The sequence below is a fragment of the Pituophis catenifer genome, unplaced genomic scaffold (assembly GCF_029215685.1).
Source record: "Pituophis catenifer annectens isolate HBS135680 unplaced genomic scaffold, rPitCat1.0.hap2 SCAF_13, whole genome shotgun sequence".
Taxonomy (NCBI): domain Eukaryota; kingdom Metazoa; phylum Chordata; class Lepidosauria; order Squamata; family Colubridae; genus Pituophis; species Pituophis catenifer.
In genome coordinates, this window is record NW_027256893.1 from 25485449 (window position 1) to 25504401 (window position 18953).

General features: G+C 52.3%; 1 protein-coding gene across 1 annotated transcript; it reads left to right on the top strand.

Moving 5' to 3' along the window:
* Positions 1 to 249: 249 nt before the first annotated feature.
* Positions 250 to 18364, top strand: LOC139323693 (B-cadherin-like). The gene is made up of 15 exons (XM_070953138.1): positions 250 to 311; positions 9523 to 9749; positions 9856 to 9999; positions 10329 to 10484; positions 11003 to 11147; positions 11481 to 11653; positions 12053 to 12181; positions 12399 to 12584; positions 12706 to 12950; positions 13063 to 13205; positions 14063 to 14284; positions 14500 to 14721; positions 15283 to 15413; positions 15926 to 16069; positions 16646 to 18364. The coding sequence occupies exons 1-15, from the start codon at positions 299 to 301 to the stop codon at positions 16856 to 16858; spliced, it is 2493 nt and encodes an 830-aa protein (XP_070809239.1). The 5' UTR covers positions 250 to 298; the 3' UTR covers positions 16859 to 18364.
* Positions 18365 to 18953: the final 589 nt, after the last annotated feature.

Consider the following 18953-nt stretch of genomic DNA (forward strand, 5'->3'; position numbering starts at 1 on the left):
ACGGTGGGATCCCTTCGGAGGGCTTTGCCCCAGTGAGGGGCTCCTGGGACCTGGCAGTGGCCTAGAAGGGGCTTCAGACCCCCAGTTCCTTCTCCATGGGCTTCCTCCGGATGAGCGGGTCATGGGAACAACTGGGCCACTTGGGCTGTGTGCTCCCCACCTCCCCTCACTCTCGTCTTTGCCTCCCCAGGGTGAAAAGGGGCTCAGCAAGGATGGGACAGGGGCCTCTTGCCGGCCAGGATTCAGCTCGGAGGCCTACGTGTTCCGGGTGCCCAGGCGGGACTTGGAGAGGGGCCGGATGTTGGGCAGAGGTGAGACCCTCTGAGATGCTGGTGGCTGCCCAGTCTGGGTGGGGGGGCCGAGGGAGAGAGTGACTGATGCTCCCCCCTTCCAGATAAGAGGGCATCTTGTGCTGTTACTACTGCTGCTGCTGCTGGGTGCCTTGCAGGAAGGAGAGGAGATTCGGGTTGTATTCAGATTCCTTCTCCATTTCCTGATTTCTGAAAGGGAAAGTGGCAGCTCTTTGGGGAATCTGTAAAATGGGTGTGTCGACCTTCCGCCTCTCTTAAGACGGAGGACCACTCAGGGAAGCATTAAAAGTGGGAGTTTCTGTCCGGAAGGATGAATTTCAATTCTTAAAAAGCTCATTCAGCTCCATTAGGCCGAGCACTTCATGCATGAGGGTTGATTATACTGCTTACTTATTTATTTTGTTTTTGTTTTTATTGTTTTTTTCTGGTAAAGTTTTTAAATAATATTGCCATCCATCTAGAATTCTGTGCAATGGGGCAGCTTGGAAGTACCCTGTTTCCCCCAAAATAAAATCTCCCCTAATAATAAGCCCAATCGGGCTTTTGAGCGCATGGCGATAAGGGCAAGCGCTTATTTCAGGGTTCAAAAAAATATAAGACAGGGTCTTATTTTCGGGGAAACACAGTATTTCCAAGAATAATTTCCACCTCCAGAGTTGCTGTCTTTTTATTAGTGGCTTCAATACATCGGTTCTGGTTTTAAACCTTGTAAGATGCCCAGATTTGTTGGCAACTTAGAAATGTACATTGCAAATAAATAAAAATATAGTTGTGTTAAGAAGTTCCCAGAGTTCCTGTCTGGGGCAGTTTAAAATGTCAGAGGAAGGCCCCCGGCCGTGGCCCTTGGCGGCAGCCTGGGGAAGGAAGAGGAAGCCTCAGACTTCTCCCGAAGCGAGCTCCGTGGTGAGACACCCCAAGAAAGCTGAACTGGTATTTCCAGTTAAGGCCGAGTGACAGAGATGGCCGGGAAGCAGCCTCCCTGCTGTCCTTGGAGCCAGGCACGGGCTACCTGCGTGGCTCAGGTAGTTTCCACCTGGCCTTTTCCTCCTTTGGCAAAGCAAGGTGGAGCTTGGCAGGAGGGTGAGGCCTGCGTCTCCTTGCAGCTGTGCAGGGTTGGGCCTGCACAGGCGCTGTGGTGAGTGCGTCGGTGTGTGCGTACGAGCACACAAGCACTGTTTGAACTCTGATGGTCGCTTCTGGCTTCCTGCTGGCACTTCAGCCGTTGGGGTGAGCCTGAGAGGAGGTGGCTGCCCCTTGTGTTGTGTCAACAGCCTCTGGTGAATCATTTACTTGGCTGAGCTGCTCTTCAGATTTTTCAGCCCTGCTTCAAAAAGTCCCTCTGAGCTGACCTTGCCTCTTGGCACAAACCCCCGAGCAGGGACCCAGCTGGCTTCCCAACCCAACCTCGGCCTGGCCCTCCCCGTGCAACACTTGTTGGCGCTGGCTTTTTGATCTGGGCACTTTCCCTGTTCACATCCGGTGCCCGAGGCAGCAGCCACAGAGCCAAACCATAGACCAAGCCTCTCTGCTGCTCTCAGTGCATCGCGTTAGGATTATTTCATTCCGTATGCATTTTTGTTTTCGGGAATCCTTAACGCCAGCTTCTTTAACAAGTGCCCAGAAAAGGTTTCCTACATGTGTTTTGCTAATTATGAGGAGCAGAATGTTGCAGGTATGGGAGGAACAGTTCAGAAAGATCTTCAGGTGGCTGAGTTGCTGATAAATGTGAAATGAAGAATCTACACCGAAGAGAAACTGAGTGGAACATTATAACCGTCTTCTGGTAATTAGCATTGCGCTAATTTTGAGGAGACCTTGGATTAGTTTTCACATAGCCAGACTCTGAAAGTGCAACTGTACTCAGGGTCAAAGAATGGCAAGTGCCTGAAACTGGCTGCTAAATGCATCACCACCTCAGAATGCGGCTTGTTGCTGGCTGACCTGCTTTTTCCAAGGGGCAACTGGACCCTCTTGGGTTTTTCCTTTGGAAACATTCCGATTCTCATCTAAGAAGCTTCTTCGGTTCAGAACTTCAAAGTTCTGAATTTTCAAAGAAAAAGCCAAGAAAGTCCAGTTGCCTTTTGGGGGGGGAGGGCAAAAGCGCCTTTGGGACAACCATGAGCTGGAGGGCTGAGCATCTCCATAGACACTTAAGGCCTGGCCTAACCGTAAGAAAAGTCACCCAAACCAGTCTTCCCTCGGCTCGCCTTCCTGTGAAAGCGTCCGGGATGCCTCTCATCCTCTAGGCAAGTGGGCTTCACTCAGGAGCTTGGGGAGAACCTGAGATCTGCCAGAGGTTAGTCCTGGTCTTGTGAAGCAGACTCAGCTCAGGGTCTCCTTAGGGCAAACACGGCAGGAGGGAACAAGCGATCGGTTTCCGGTCTCGGTGGTGGAGGATGCAGAAGGCTGCAAAGGTGCCATGAAAGGAAAGGAGTCCAGAGTTTCTATTCTTTGTGGGGCTGAGAGGAGGGAAGCCCTCCAGCGAAAAGTGAATATTGTTTTATTATAGCGCTTGTGTCTCAGTTTTAACACTTTAAAACTTCTTTACACAAGGCCCCCTTCTGCATAAAATAATACTACCAAAGCATAACATACTTTGGTAGGTTGTCCTTAGTTCATTTCTTTCTGAGAAGCTTTGGTTATTTAGTGGCCTCCATGAACGAAAAGAGAGGCTAAACCAAGTTAAACTACAAGAGATTGTCCATGAAACTACTTACACGCCCACTTGGGTGCCGACAAATGTCCTGTCTGTGCCTAAGAATTTTAAATATTTTCTGGGCTGCCTACAGAACAAAGGCACGAAACATTTTCCAGCATTCTAAAGTTTTCATGGATAATTCTGGAGGCCTTTAAGCCTGTGTGGATCATCTGCAGAAACAGCATTGTCAAAGCCACCCAGCAGAGCAAAACTCGTCTAGTTGGTTTTTCCTGGTTCATCAGGTGTTCTACCAGCTCCTCTACCCAGATGCCTTCCAGAAGTGCTGAAAAGCCTGGGAGTTGCACGTAGCTCTGAATGAGGGGGCAGAAAAATTGGATACAGGGCAACCGTACATCTGGACGTAGCAACCGAGGGGAAGAGGGCTGATCTAAAATGATGATGCATCTTCTATTTTTCAAGCCTTGTATTTGTGAGAGTAAGTCTCTAGGCCGGCATCGTGTAGGCCTGCATACTCTGATTTGTGTACTGCTTGGTATTAGAAGAGAGGAGAGCTTTCTTAGGCCTGGCCTTGTTAAGGTTCCCTTTAACCAGACTTTGAGGCTACCTGCATCTGCAGGGACCTTTATTTGGACGTATTCCCCATTCCATAACTACCTTGCTTTCTTTTCCAGTCTGAATTGGAATTCTGGAATGGATTGCTGCTGTGAATAATCAAAGGACTTGAACCTTCACTCTTAATCGTTTTTAAGGTGTGGCATCAAACTTTGAAAGACAGTTAAAAAGGGGCTGCTCTGAATTGAGTTGTTTGTCATGTGATGTTTCTTCCGAATGCCTGGCCCCTCTCTGAGCCAGGAAAGAAAAGGGGCCCTTCTGGGTGTTCCTGATCTGCTGCCCTCTTGAGAGTTCTTCTGGAGGGGTCTCTCCTTCCTGGGATTGTGGGTCACCTTTGTGTCAGTTTCCCACGTGGTTTTCCAGGTCCAGCTCGCGTCGTCCGCATGCGAAAGGGGCTCCCCTTTGCCAGATGGGGCTGGTTGGAGAGTAGGCGGCCATTGGTGGTGCATGTTTGAGGTCCGATTCTTGTGCTGAGCTGAGACTAGGAGTTGATGACCTCAAGGGCCTCTTTGAATTGCGTGTTTCATGACACAGTGTGTGAATGTGTATGCTACGCAAGCAATACTTTGTTATTCACACATTGCAACATTTGAAGGAAGCTGAGTCAACTTTTGCTGCTCCAGCGTGAGTTCCAGTGCCTCTCTGGCATGGCTCCTTCCTGTGGTTTTTCCCTGCGACTTTGGTGCCATCGGCTCCAGCTGTTTTGCAAGCATTTCGGTCAGACGAGGCAGAGCCTTGATTTGCGCCTGTGCCCTGGATGGACTTGGTGGCCTCAAATCCACCACAGCCTTAAATCGGCCTCCTTTGTCCAGATGTCTGCCCTCTTGGAGGATGCACACTCTGATCTGCCTCTGAAGGCTGTTTATAAGATGGTTTTTTTCAAAATCTTGGCTTAGAGATACTCGGCATATCTCAGAAATCATATACCCACAAGAAGCTACCTAAGAAAATCCTAGCCGCACTGAGGGTGTTGCATGAGTGATGGAGCACCTGGCCTTCCGCTGACCTGATTACACACCTTATGCAAATGAGGCTGGATGATCAAGAGAAGCCCCTCTGGCGCTCGGAGCCCAGGTGGCCACATCTCTGCCAATGAAAGAGGAAAGCCAGCCGGCTCCAAGCTGGCACACCGGGTGGTTTGGGCATAGGTATAATTAGGCAGCCCTGTGGGCCCCAAAGGGGACCACCTCTAGCCAGTGCTCAGACCGGCCCTCAGGCCTGGCAGGGAGTGGGCCTGGGTCCCACTGGGGTCCTACTTGAAAGGAGGCCCAGGAGCAAAGGCTGCCTTGTAATTAGGGCCAGAGCTCCACCCTCCTTCCTGCTGCTCTTGCTCTGCAAATTAATGCTTGCAGGAAATTGTCCCACTGACCCCCCTGAGACCTCTGCAGGGCCAAGGGTCTCCACAGCATCCTGGGGGGTAGGCAGCGGCCTTGCTGGTTCTATGGCTCAGCCTAGCTTGGTGATGCCAGCTGGGTCTGCCACCTGCCAGCTGGGTCACACTGAGCCTTATGCCTCCCCTCTCCTATTCCAGCAAGGTAGGCATAAGGAAGGCAGTGCCACTTTAGTGAGGCAGGTTGTGGGCAGATAGAAGCAGTTTTGCGCAGGCAGCCTGGGGCTCCTTATGCAGGCAAGGCTCCTCCTGGAGCCCCGAAAGGGGTCTTCCTCAGTCTTTTGCTGCATTTCCAGGATTTGCCTCCCCCCCCCCAACTGACCCGGTTCACCCGATTTAAGAGAGAAACTCCCACCAGGCTGGTGAATGCTTCAGTCCTCTGAATCAGCTTTCAGGTGAAACTCTTGTTCTGCAACTTGGAAAGTCATGGCGAAACTCCAGGATGAGGTCACTGCTCGAGAGTCTGGCTCCTGCCCTGGGGGGGAGGGAATTAGCCCCCGCCTCGTTTGACACATCCGAGGCACCAGCTGACCTTCCTTCTCTGGCTGCTGACAGTGACGTCATGGCCACGTTCGTCACTGGGGGGAAACAGGCAGGGCTCAGCACAGGCGGGGGTGGGGTGGGGGGTGGCTGAAGCAGGGAAGGGCCCGGCTGGGCTGGGCGGAAGAAGGCGAGCTTTGCCAGCCAAGGAGCCTTGGGGGCTCCCTGGACTCTGTTTCTGCCTCTGCCCATTGGGCCTCAATCTCATTTTCTTTCATGGCCCGCCAGGTATCAGGTAGTCCTCAACCTATGACCACAGTTGGAACCAGAATGTCCATTGGTTGGCAGGCAAGGTGGTTGTTAAGTGAGTCCTGCCTGATTTTATTCTTTTATTAAGCAAGTCACTGAAGCTGTTAAGTGAACCATGTGGTCATTAAGCAAATCCAGCTTCCCCCATTGACTTTGCTTGTCGGAAGCCAGCTGGGAAGGTTGCAGATGGGGATCACGTGACCCCGGGAGCCTGCAGCTGTCACAAAAACGTGGCGCACAAGCACCCAAATTGTGACCGTCATAAGCAGGAGGGCTGCCTGTCAGCTGCTTTCTTCAAAGCTAAACAAGGGATTGTAAATTGAGGAGTGCCTGTAGCTCTGAAACCTGGCAGCAGCACAATGTGAGTTTTTCCTCCTGCCCAGAATTGGACAGATGGGGGGAATACCACCCCCCCATTCCAGAGAGAACAAGAAATACTTTGAACATGCCCTGCTTCCTTGACAGTGCCCAGCATGCATCTCGTGGCCATGAGTTCCGCAGGTTCTTGGAGTGTGCTGGGAATCAGGACTTTCCCTTTGGGAAGGGACTCTCCTGACCTTCGGTTCCACTGACCAACCCATTGTGGGGGGGCAGAAAGAGCCTGCCTCCCCCCCCCATGACTCTTTTCTGCTTATCCAGCCGGATGAGGAAGTGGCACCTTTTCCTGGCTATCCTTTTGATGTGCCCCGCCCTGAGCTGGAATGCAGGAAGATGAGGAAGATTATTTTCTCTCCCTGATAAAGGCACGGAGGAAGCTTTGCCCATATTTGGCCTTGTATGGGGGGGGGGAGCTGGTTCATCCTGACTTTTCAGAATCCATAGGAGCCAGGACTAAAACGGGGCAGGGGACATTCCAGCCACCCCCTTGTTCACCTCTGTTCCCAAGCATTCATCTTAATTTCTGCTATTTCCTGTTTGAGGGCCAGGACTTTTTGCTTCCAATTTTGAGCAGAGACAAGAGCTTGCTTTTAGGGGCAGCAGGGCCCCTTAGCGCCTGTGGCCCCTTCCCCTCTTTCCCTTGCCAGGATCCCCTCAGAGGCAAGGCACCCTCGCGGGGTGGGGGTGGGGGGCAGGCAAAGCCTTCTGGGCTCAGAGCCGGTTCAGATTCAGCCAAGGGGTTCAGGGCTTCCACGTTGAACTGCAAAGGACTGGGGGCCTAGGTTACTCGAGATGAAACCTCTTGAGGTTTACGAGCCAAAGGCGCCCTGGAGGGTTTGGGTCTTCCAGAGAAGCACAAGAGCCGGACCCCAATGCTGGCAGAGAAGTTGGGGGAAACTCGAGTCCTGTGGCTGGAGAGACTGAGCTGAATCTTATTTTGTTCAGGCACTCTTGTTATTCTCTGAAACACAGAAGATGGGCTTTTAAGCCCATCTTCCTAGACAGAGGACTGGAGACTTTTTCATAAGAAAACCGAGGTCCCAAGATGGTTGTTACAAAAATAAAATCACAAGATTTGCCACATTAAAAACAACAACAGCCAACAAATTTTCTTTTTTGAGGAATCCAGGGAATTAAGGTCTTGGCTGGAATGAAAATGTGGCCACACGTTGCAAGGGAGAAAACCATCCTAAAAGCCTTTGGTGTGCAGGGATTTCATAGGTTTATCCCAAAACCTTCTCCCTCCACCTGGAAAGACAGACTTCTGCAGATTAAATGCCTTTCTGGGCAGGTCTGGGGCCAAGGAGGCGCTCTCTTGTGGACCATCCTTTGCGCCCTTCACCCAAATCCCCCCCCCAGAGTTGAAGGAGACATCAGAGGTTGCCAGCCCCCTCCCCCCCCACTCAGGTCTGCAGCTGCTGCAGGAGAGATGGGAGATGGGGGGGGGTCATGCCCTGAAACAAGGCTTCCCATCCCCCATCCCTTCATCTTGCAGAGGAGACAGTTACTACACAGGAGAGCCTGGGGATTGGGGTCCAGTAGGGAGGGGATTTTCTCTGGAAGCCCCCTTTCCCACACTTGGCCTTTTCCAGTGATGAGGACCTGGCCTGCAATGAGAGCGCACACACACGCACGCACACACACACGCACACACACACACAGACACACACACACACACACAGACACACACACACACACACATGAGCGCCTGCCTGGGCTTGCACAGATGCCACAGTGGGGGGGAGGCACTCCTCCCAGGGTGAGACAAACCCTCTCCTGCCCAGGCACAGAATCGAGCACCACCCCTCCAAAGTAGGCTGGCTGGAGGAACCGGCTTGAGCTCCCTCCACGCCCTCTGCCTTCCCTGCATCCCCCTCCCCCCCATGGAGCCCAGGCCCGCTGGCAAGACTGCTGTGTGCCCAGGTGGCTCCTGGGCCTGGGAGTCCAGGGCTAGCCCCCCTGGGGCCCAGTGCCAAAGGAAGGAGGGAGGAGGAGAGAGGGGGAGCTCAGCCTCTCACTCAGACGGCCCCTCCCAGTTGCTTCTTGTGGAAAGAGAAGGAGCCCTCAGAGCGGATGAAAGAGATAGGAAGGACTCTCCAAAGCTGAGGTTGCCTCTGGAGAAAGCAAGAGGGGGCTGGAATAGCTTGCAGGGAGGAGGGAGCTTTTTGGAAATGTGCCCCCTCCCCTGCCCCACATCTGCAGGGGAAGATCCTGCTCCATGTTCTCTGAAGGTTCCCAGCACCCCACTCTGGCCTCTGCCTCTCCATCCCTTGGTCCTGAGTCTGCCTTTCAAGCTGCTCCCCTTCGGAGCAATGAGATTGAGGGGACAGGCCAACCACTGACCCTCAGCAGCCTGGGGGCCACCCGAGGGGCACTCGCCCTTCTGGACCTGGACATCATCCAGGACGCTGGCCACATCATGTCAGGTGTGTCCTTGGGAGCCAAAAGGGGCTGCCCTCCCATCGGCCTGGGAGTTCCCTGCACTGAAGGGCCTCTCTCTGGCCAGGCTGGAGCCGTGGTCCATCTGGGGAGGCAGCCGGAGGGGAGAGAGGCTGGCTTTCTGTCCCAGGCTCTGACTTTGCAGGTGCAGCCAGGAGCACTTTTCCTGAGGGGAAGTGAAAAGGCAGCTCCTGGTTTGGTTTCCTTAAAAGACCCAAAGTTTCAAGCGTGTTTCGGACCAGTCAGTGGCTCACTTCTGCTTGGGGTTCTGCACCGCATCCTCTTTTTTGTGTTTGGCTCTGTGTGTGCAGGATTTGGTCTCACAGTGGGGAGTAGCAATTGGTAGAATCTGCCTGACTAGGTGCTTGGATCTCTTTCTCTGGACCAGCCAGGGACCAGGGATCTGCGTGCCCTCTGTGGAGAGAAGGATGGAGTTGCTGCCCCCGCTTGGGAAGAGGCCTTGGAGAGAAGCCTCTCGCCCTCGTCTGAGAGCATCTTGGCAGGGAATGATGAGGACGAGCCAGGCTGCAACCAGCGCATCTCCTGGGCTCAACCTCCCTGGATCAAAATACGAGGGCTGGGGTGAAAAGCAGTGCTTATAGCAGGCCACGGAGTTTGTTTTTTTCCTGCAGCGATGGGGAGGTGATGGGGCTGGAGAAAAGTGGGCCATGGCGCTGTGCCAAGACCCCCTGTGGGTGCTTTCTCGCCTCCCTCCTGATGAGTCTTGCAGGCACCCAGTGAGGCTGAGCCGGAGGCTGGGAGCGGCAACTGGCAGGACAAAGTACTGTACCTTGTTTGTGTTTGAAAAGCAGCCTCTGCTTCTAGCAGTGCCACACTGGCGGCCCCTGGTGAGCAGAGTTGGCCAAGGCAGCTTGGCAAGAGTAGGCTGGTGATCCTGCCTGGCTGAGCTCCTGGGTCACTGGCTGTCTTTCTCAACCTTCCAGTGGACTTTGAGGGCTGTGCAGGGAGGAGCCCGGGAGCCTTCCTTTCCCAGGACACGCGCTTCAAGTTGCATCCGGATGGCACAGTTGTGGTGAAACGGCCCCTGCATCTCCACAAGCAGGAACTGAGCTTCCTTGTCCACACGTGGGACCTGGGAGGCAGGAAGCATTCGGCCAGAGTGACCCTGCAGCTCCAGCACCATAGCCATCACCGGCTGCCTCCTCATGGGGTATGCGCCCCCTTTCCCTGCTTCCTTGGGGGAGGATTTGCTGGTCTTCGGAGCCGGCTCTTCCTTGCTTGCTTGCAGAACCAAAGACCCTTGTCTTTATTCACAGGAGACCCATCCATCTGCTCAGGCGGAGGTGCTGTATTTTCGAAAGTCTTCATCTGGCCTGAGGCGGCAAAAGAGAGACTGGGTCATCCCTCCGATTCTTTGCTCTGAGAATGAGAGGGGCCCTTTCCCCAAGAACCTGGTGCCGGTAAGGACCTTGCTTCTGCCACCTTCTACTGGGATTCTCTTGCACATTTTAAAGTTAGTTATTTCTACTTCAGAGTTAAAATGACCCACAAATGCAGGACCCCAAACATTGCAGCTTGTGGCGGTGCCGAGTGGACATTTGGTCTGAACCCCTTGGACGGCTCTCACTTCAGCCGAGCTTTGGGGCCTGCATTTCTATCCTGGGCCAGGCAATGCCGCTGCCACGGTCTGCTCTGCCCCAGGCCGTCCCTGGCACCTGCCCTGGAGGGTGGAAAGGGCTGCAGGGCCACCCCGTCCCTGACCTTTCCCACGTCCCATCTCCCCAATCAGGTCAAATCCAGCAAAGAAAAAGAGGGCACCGTCTACTACAGCATCACTGGGCAGGGGGCTGACAGCCCTCCGGTTGGCACCTTCACCATCGAGAGGGAAACCGGCTGGCTGAAGGTGACTCGCCCGCTGGACAGGGAGAAGATTCCCCGCTACCAGGTGAGTCCACGTCACCTGCTGCCGTTACACATTTTGCTTTCAGTTTTTGGCGGCTGCACTGGGTGGCCGAGGAAATCCTTGGAAATCGGCCACGTGGATCGGGTGGGAGGGCAAAGGTCACTGTGTCCTCTGGGATGCCAGGACAGCTGCCAGGCCATTGGCCGCTCCACTGGGGTGAGTCCCTTTTTGATGGCAGAGGGGTTCCTTTCCTACCAGAAAACCCTCCAAGAAACCCCGTTTAGAAGCAGGCGACTCGGGAGGAAAGCCACTGCTTTCCTAAAGCCCCTGTGTTTTCTGTCCCATAAAAGTTCCCATCTCCTTTCATGGTGGTCTCTAAGGGGTCTGAGAGGCTCCCAGGGCCTCCGAGATCCTCCCTCGTCCTTTGGGGCAGCCTCCCCAGAGCCGGCAGTGCTGGGTGCCAAGAACTGTTGAGCTCCGTGAAACATGCTGCCCGGATGCATCTCCGGCTTCTCTTCTCCCCCCTGGTGAATAACGGCCTTTCTCCGCCTTCCATGCAGCTGTTTTGCCACGCGGTGTTAGCCAATGGCCAGACAGCAGAGGACCCCATGGAGGTGATCATCAATGTTGGTGACCAGAATGACAACCGTCCCATATTCACCCAGAGCGTCTTCGAAGGGTCCGTGGAAGAGGGAGCTAAACCAGGTAGGGGAGTCTGGTCGTGGACCCCAAAACCTGGCTCCTGTTGCGTGGCTACCCTCTGTGGCACAGGCACAATCCCTCCTGGACCATGAAGGACAGTCCTGCTCAAAGCCATCCAGACCACCACCTCAGACCTGGACTGTCCAGCCAATGCCTGCTCATACGTGCCCCTGTGGGATTAAGTGGTCAATCCCTGCGACAGCTGGGGGTGCTGGTAGCTGCCCAGAAGCCAGAGGCTTTTTCGGCTGACAGGCGCGGATGGGGCTGGGCTCCTGCTTGACTCTGGCGCTTGTTTCAAGGGAGGCTTTAAGCAGCCCCTCCTTTGGGTGTCCCCAGGAACCTCTGTGATGACTGTGACAGCCACGGATGCAGATGATGCGATAGACTCCTATAATGGGGTCATCACTTACTCCATCCTCAGCCAGGAACCTGAGCCAGAAAAACAGATGTTTACCATCAATAACGAAACCGGCCTGATCAGCGTGGTTGTGTCTGGTCTGGACCGAGAGGTAAATGCCGGATGCTGAAATAGGTTTGGGGGGAGGATCCTAGCAAAAGGTTTCTAAGATGGGAATTAATCATGGGGAGGGAGGGCTGCATCTCTATCGTCCATTTTCTTGAGCAAGGGAAGAATCCTTGTTTGCCCCTAAAGGGAGAGATTGTTAGCTCTCTAAGGCAGTCCAGAGGAGAAGCAGAAGCGTGAGGGCTACCTTGATGTCGGGTGACATGAACAGACGTCTCTCTCCTCTCCTCTCCATTTCCTTTCTGGAAAACTATGGAGGGTCCCTTCCGCCTTCCCTCCTCCTGTGGCTGGGAGACCTTCCCCATGTCAGGCTCTTCCTCCGTCGCCCAAGGTCGTTCCCACCCACCAGCACAGTGTTACAGGGTGCGTGTTTGGTTCTTTGCAGAGGTTCCCCAACTACACCCTGTTTCTGCAAGCGACTGACATGCTGGGAGAAGGCTTAAGCACCACCGGGAAGGCTGTGATTACCATCACTGACGCCAACGATAACCAGCCAATTTTTGACCCCTTCATGGTAATGTGGGGACTCCCCCCCTCCGCCCTTGGCCATCGCCCTGGGGCCTGAAATTCATCTCCCTGTCGTGCAAGCCACGTCCTGCACTTCCTCTGCAGAAGTGCCGGCTGGAATTTGTGGCCTCCCGTTCCCTGGAGTCAGACCTGCCCCCTCCCCCCTCCCCTCCCCCGTGGTGACAGGCGCTTGCTCTCCTCTGACAGCTCCGTTTCTTTTGCAGTACAATGTGATTGTGCCGGAGAATGAGGTGGGGGCCCCGGTTGCCACCCTGAAGGTCAAAGATGCAGATGAAGAGAACAGCTTAGCTTGGAAAGCCAAGTACAGCATTGTGAAAGGAAATGAGGCGGCTAACTTTGCGGTCACTACTGACCCGGAGACCAACAATGGTCTTTTGACTACGGCAAAGGTAGCGGTGGGCCCCTCTTTGCGAGGGCTAGAATCCTGTGTGTCCCCAGCCCCATACCCTGCCACAAGGGTCCACTTAGACCTAGTCAGCTCTCCTTTTCTCCCTCCTTCTGTCCCCCCAGGAACTGGATTATGAGACCCAAAAGCAATATATTCTTGAAGTGACCGTAGTGAATGAAGTTGAGTTCTCGGTCCGTCTCTCAACATCCACGGCCACCGTCATTGTCAATGTGAGCGATAAAAACGAACCCCCCGTCTTCATTCCCCCCGAACTAAAAGTGTCAAAGCCCGAAGATCTTTCCATTGGAAAACCAATAGCTGAGTACACAGCCCAGGACCCTGACAAGTTCCTGCAGCAAACCCTCAGGTAAGGGGCTGTGCGAAGGTGCTCGTTCCAAGGTTGATCATTTGAACGGGGAAACCCGTAAAGTCTGCAGGCCACTTGTTCCAAAGACGCTGGCTGACTGTTTCTCTTGCAGATACTCAGTGAGGAGTGACCCAGCTGGCTGGCTGAAAATTAACCCTGAAACTGGCCTGATTGAGTCAAAAGCCCTCCTAGACAGAGAATCAGATTTTGTGAAGGATAATATCTACAAAGCCATCATTGTGGCAAGCGACAGTGGTAAGCTTTCCCCCCTCAAAACTCAGCATTTTGTCTTGCACCCAAACAAAAAAAAACACTGAGGAGCTGGAGGGGAGGAAATTGGGAGATGGTGCCACCCAAGTATTTTGTTATGGCCCGCCAGTGGCCTGTACAGCTGGTAGCTGATTCCGACAGCGAGGAGGCTGGTGTGGTGCTGTGCCAGCAGCCTGTGCAGCTGGCACCCGAGTCAGACAATGAGGAGGCTGGAAAAGATTTGGTGCCAGAGGCGGGGATTCAGCCAGGGCCTTCAGAACCTCCAGAAGCTCCCTTAAGTGAAGAGGATGTAGAGGAGAAGCCTCTTCTCAATGCACGGGCGCGCAGAGCTGCCAAAAGACAGGAATGGCTCCTCAGGAGGAGGTCTTCTCGAGAGTAAGGCTTCGGGCTAATTGGCCACTCCCCTAGCCTATTTAAGGAATGACGACGACTGAGGCAATTTGCAGAAAACAACTTCGTTCATATTCCTTCTCGTATTGACTCCAGAAATGTCTGATTGGCTCTTGCTTCTCTCTTGTCATTTTTCCTGCAAATTGCTTCTGGGCATTCTGCCAACCACAGTAAGCTTACGGTTATCTGAAAGACTGTGCCTCGGAATTGAGTTATTATTCCTTGGACTCTTGTCGGCTGTTAATGAAGTTAAATTAACAGCCTTTGTTCAGAAAAGATTGATTTAAACTGTACTTGTGTTTGAACAACTACTAAGAAAGCTCATTAGTAGTCCTTAATTAGTAAAGTAAGGTTTCTACGGACTTTGTGTGTGCTGCGTTCTTTGTGGTCCATAGCTGGGGCAGAACATATATGTATTTGTGGAACTGACCCACCCTCCCGTCTCTGTCCAGCAAATGAGCCGGCCACCGGCACAGGGACTCTCCTTTTGCATCTGGAGGATGTGAATGACAACTGGCCAGAACCGGATCCCCGAATGTTCGACATCTGCAGCCGCAATCCAGAGCCCCAGATGTTAAACATTGTGGACAAGGATATCCCGCCCAACACCAGCCCTTTCCTCGCAAAGCTGGAATTTGACTCTAGTGCCAATTGGACAGTCAAGACCAACCAAGGTAGGTAGAGGGTGGCTGCTGTGCAGGACAAGGGAAGCGCCTGGAGACGCGCATCAAAACTTCCTGTTTTCCTCTGAACTACTCCTCCTCTCCAAAATTTGCATTAAAGTATTAGAGGGAGATTCATTAATGACTTCATTAGTTTTTTTAATTAGTGTTTTAGAGCACGCCTCTATCCAGCTCTGACTCACATTCTGGGTGTGTGTCCTTTGCAGACAGTCTGACCCTTAACCTGATCAAACAGCTGGAGCCTGGGGAATACAACATCGCCCTCAAGCTGACCGATGGCCAGGGGCTCTCTCACGTCACTACAGTCAAAGCCATTGTCTGCAACTGTGACGGGTCAGCCAAAAACTGTGACCGAAAGGCGTTTCTGCCAGCAGCAATAGAGACCTCCGCCATTCTGGGCATCCTCGGGGGCATCCTTGCCCTTCTGAGTGAGTACTGCCCTCTCTTGCTCCTTGTTACTCCCGGGGAAGCTGGGCAGCTCCTCTTAAGGGGCTGCCCACAAAACTCCGGGCTTCCCAGTGCTTGGATGCGAGGCCTATCCCAGGCCTGGCCTGGCCTGCATGTCCTGCGAACTCTGGCCAGTGGAGAAGGCCAGGGCCTGGATTTTGCTCCAGGTTGGGGAGAATTGCTCTCTCTTGTTCCTGGCTGCTGGAAGCATTTCTTCCTCTGAGATTTTGGCGGACATGTTTTTCCGCCTTGGTAGCCACGAGAGGAGGAGAGTTGGGTTGTTCTACTTGTGTGGGAATCCATGAAGCTAAAGTTCAGCATCAGACCGATCTGCTTGCCAGCGGTTCAGATCAATGGCCACCATGGTGCTCTGGTGGTATCCTGGTAGGGAAAGTATTCCTGAGACCGGATCTCTGTTGGCACTGAAGTCCTGGAAGGTGGCATCAAGTGGGTCTCGGGTTGTGTCAGGAGCTGGTCGGCGGTTCCCGCTTCAGCCGGATGAGAGCTTCCTGGCTGATGGGGCCTCTCGACCTGCCTTGCAGTCCTGCTGCTGCTGCTGCTGCTGTTCGTGAGGAGGAGAAGGCAGGTGAAGGAGCCGCTGCTTCTCCCCGAGGACGACACGAGGGACAACGTCTACTACTATGACGAAGAAGGTGGAGGGGAAGAGGACCAGGTGGGCCTCTGGCTCTGGGCCCCCGGGACCAGGCTGTTTCTCCTCAGCAACCCCGTCCCCGGGTCTGAGTTGTGCTTCTGCTCCCCACGGCCCTTTTCTTCCCTGCTCCTGCAGCACCTGGGATGGCTGGTCGTCCAGTGTGGTGGCCCCACTTAACACACACCCCCACTTGGGCTGGCAGGGAGTTTCCGAAAGAGCCTGGCATTTGCTTGATTTCTTTCGGGCGTTCTGCTTGCACGTTCCCCAGCGGCTGTAGTCAAAACGACTTATTTAAGCCGAGTTTTAGAAAGGAATCCCTGGCGGGTTAGTGCTACGGTGAAAGGAAAAGTGACCAAACAAAACCATTTTGTTCTTCCGAAGGAAGGAAGGAAAGGACTCCTCTGTTCATTGTTTGTGCTGGAGGAGGGTTTTCTTCCTGCCTGTCTGCCAGAATCACCCCTGATTCTGCTCAGCTCAAAGTCCTGGAGTTTTCTTCCTCTGCCCAAGAGCCTACGGGCATCTTCTCTCCCTAGGATTTTGATCTGAGCCAGTTGCATCGAGGCCTGGATGCCCGCCCTGAAATCACCCGGAATGACGTTGCTCCAACCCTCATGCCGGCCCCACAGTACCGTCCACGCCCTGCCAATCCCGATGAGATAGGCAACTTCATTGACGAGGTGAGTGGCACCCAGAGCCCACTTGGTGGGGAGATACCCAGTTCCCAGGTACCTCAGGTGAGCAAGCATTCCGTGAGAAGCAAAACATGGGCACGGAAGCTAAATCCTAGCAGCTGAACAGCTACAGATGCAGCCTAGATAGAGACAGTCTGCTCCCTTGAGCTTCTCCAATGATTTTCAGGGGTGAAATTCAATTTTTTTCCGGACCAGTTCTGTGGGCATGGCTTGGTGGGCATGGTAGGGGAAGGATACTGCAAAATCCCCATTCCCTCCCCACTCTGGGGCCAGCCAGAGGTGGTATTTGCCGGTTCTCCGAACTACTCAAAATTTCCACCACGGTTCTCCAGAACCTGTTAGAACCTGCTGAATTTCACCCTTGGATTTGGTGAGCCATTTGTCATTGTTTCTCAACCTGAGCAGCTTTAAGACGTGCTGCTTCCTTGGGCTGGGGAATTCTGGGAGTTGAGGTCCCCACGTCTTAAAGTTGCTCAGGCTGAGAAAGACCGTTCTAGAGAGATGGATCAGCTTCCTCCACTGTTCAACCAATGGAAGTTTTGTTTATTTCCCTTCTTGCAGAACCTGAAGGCAGCAGACACGGACCCCACTGCTCCCCCCTATGACTCTCTGCTGGTGTTTGATTATGAAGGCAACGGCTCCGAGGCCACCTCCCTCAGTTCCCTCAACTCCTCCTATGGAGACCAGGACCAAGATTATGATTACTTGAATGACTGGGGAAACCGTTTCAAGAAGCTGGCTGACATGTACGGAGGGGGCGAGGAAGAGGACTAGGTGACTGGAGTGGGGGGCTAGAGGGTGGAGGGCAGAAGGCTAGAAGGGAGAGAGAATAGAGGTGACTCTTGCCAACTTTTCCATAATTTACCAAAACATACATAAGAGATCCCCCTTGAAGAAGATTCTGACAATCTCACCTCTGTGGGATAATTATAATCAGTATGGTCTTGTTGAGGCTGATTCAACGCAACATGGAGTTTCTTTCTCAAAGGCTGGACACCCTCAGTGGGAAAAGGCTTCCCCAGGAAAGAGAAAAGTATCTGGATTCTGGAAGGACAGAAAGACCCTCTGGTGCTAGGTCTTGTATTCAAGAAGTTTCACCTGAGTGTTTCTACTCTGTCTTCTTGTTCATCTATCCTCTTGTTTGCTTAAGAAGAACATCAGGCTTCTTGGTGCAAAATTGTAATGCATCTTGTAGAATACGAGGAAAAATATGCAAGAAAAATATTTTTGTGAGGCAGAGGATAAAACACAGCTAACACTATGGTCACGTAATAGGACAGAGGTTCCTATTGATGTCCCCGTTGAGGAGTGAGAGCTTCTGCCTGCAGAGATTCAAATCCCCCAGTCTGGATACGGTGGCTAATTGTTGGAACTTTCTCCAGGAAGAGCTCTCCAAGCATGGTGTTTCCAAAGCCCTATCCAAAAATATTTCTGGGGATTCTGCCCATATGTTGCATTTGGTTTCCCACCCTTGGCTTTTACTGTTCAAAGGCAGGCTTGTGGGAGTGATGGGGAGTGTCTAAGGAAGAGAGGCAGGATTTCTGATTTTTTTGCCACCATTAACCAACATGGCTCTCCTCCTGGATGAATCCTTTTAGGATCCTTAAATCAACCTGTCCCAAGTGCCTATGCTTTCAAACAATGCTCCTGCCCGACCTTTGCCTCTCAGATGCCTGGAGTCCAATCTGGGTCGGGTAAGGCATCTGCAAAACCATCCGGCATGATCTCTCTTATTGTGGCTTGGAAGTCATGGTTTATGGCTTGGATGATGTCTGTCCACTGCCTTTTAGAGTTAAATTAGCAAACCTGGTTTTCGCACAAGATGTTATTCCCTGGTGCCTTCTCATAAAGTGCCTGAACAGGTGGGAGCAGTTGCTTTCCCAGGCCAACCCCTCCCTGCTCCTTTAGGCTTTTGGGCCAGAGGGTGCTCAGCGGTGGCCCAAAGCCTGGCAGTAGCTTTTCCGCCTTGGGCCTTCGTCTGGGGACCAGGCCACACACACTCCTGTGCGGGGCCTTATATAATACAGCTATACAAGATGGTGTTTGTCTACCAAGTAATCCATTTTAATTAGAACCGTTTCTTCTGCCAAGGTGCCACTCGTTTTCTGTGGTGTGTTTCCCACTCCTTAGCCCAAACGGTATAATTACGGCCCAATTGATGGGCATCTTTTGGAAAATGGCTTTCTAATTTTAGATCTGTATGTTAAGCTATCCTTTTTGGATATATATACTGTGGAAAGATTACACAGATGCACATTTTTTAAAATTATTTTATTGCACAGATGCTTTTAAAAAATAATAAACTTTATTGTTTAAAAAGTACTTCTTTTCTTGAATGTGTCATATTTATTAGACCTTCTCCTGAGATTGCATGCTTTTCTAACCTAAATGTTCTACTGACTTCAGTTTTATTTTCAAAAGTCGGGATGAATAACCAGATAAATCCAGGGTGAGGGTACATCTTCTTTCCGAACTTGCTGTGTGTTAAATTTCTACTGTGATTTCCAACCATTTCAAAAAGTCATGCATATTTCTAGACTCTTAAGTGCAATTGGTGCAGTGGCGGATTAAGTCTCACTGGTGCCCTAAATACTGACAAATCTTGATGCCCCCCTTCTTTGTACATACTGTAAACGAAGTCAGGCTACATAAAAGTTCTACAACATCCTTTTTAATATTTCACAAGTTTAATGTATCAAAGTTCCAAATATCTTGACTTGAGAGGCATTTTTCTACATTTCATTTTAGCAAAACCACTGATAACATCTGCTTCAATTTTTAATACAGTTAAGTCTTTCTTGAACCATAACTGATCTCTTTGGGTTTTTAACATGTTTCAGTTGCTGTGCAGTTGTTGACCATTTGACCA

Coding starts and splice junctions, on each gene's coding strand:
- LOC139323693 (XM_070953138.1), top strand. Junction 9,750..9,855: donor ACCGGCTGCCTCCTCATGGG/GTATGCGCCCCC, acceptor CTTTATTCACAG/GAGACCCATCCATCTGCTCA. Junction 11,654..12,052: donor TGTCTGGTCTGGACCGAGAG/GTAAATGCCGGA, acceptor GGTTCTTTGCAG/AGGTTCCCCAACTACACCCT.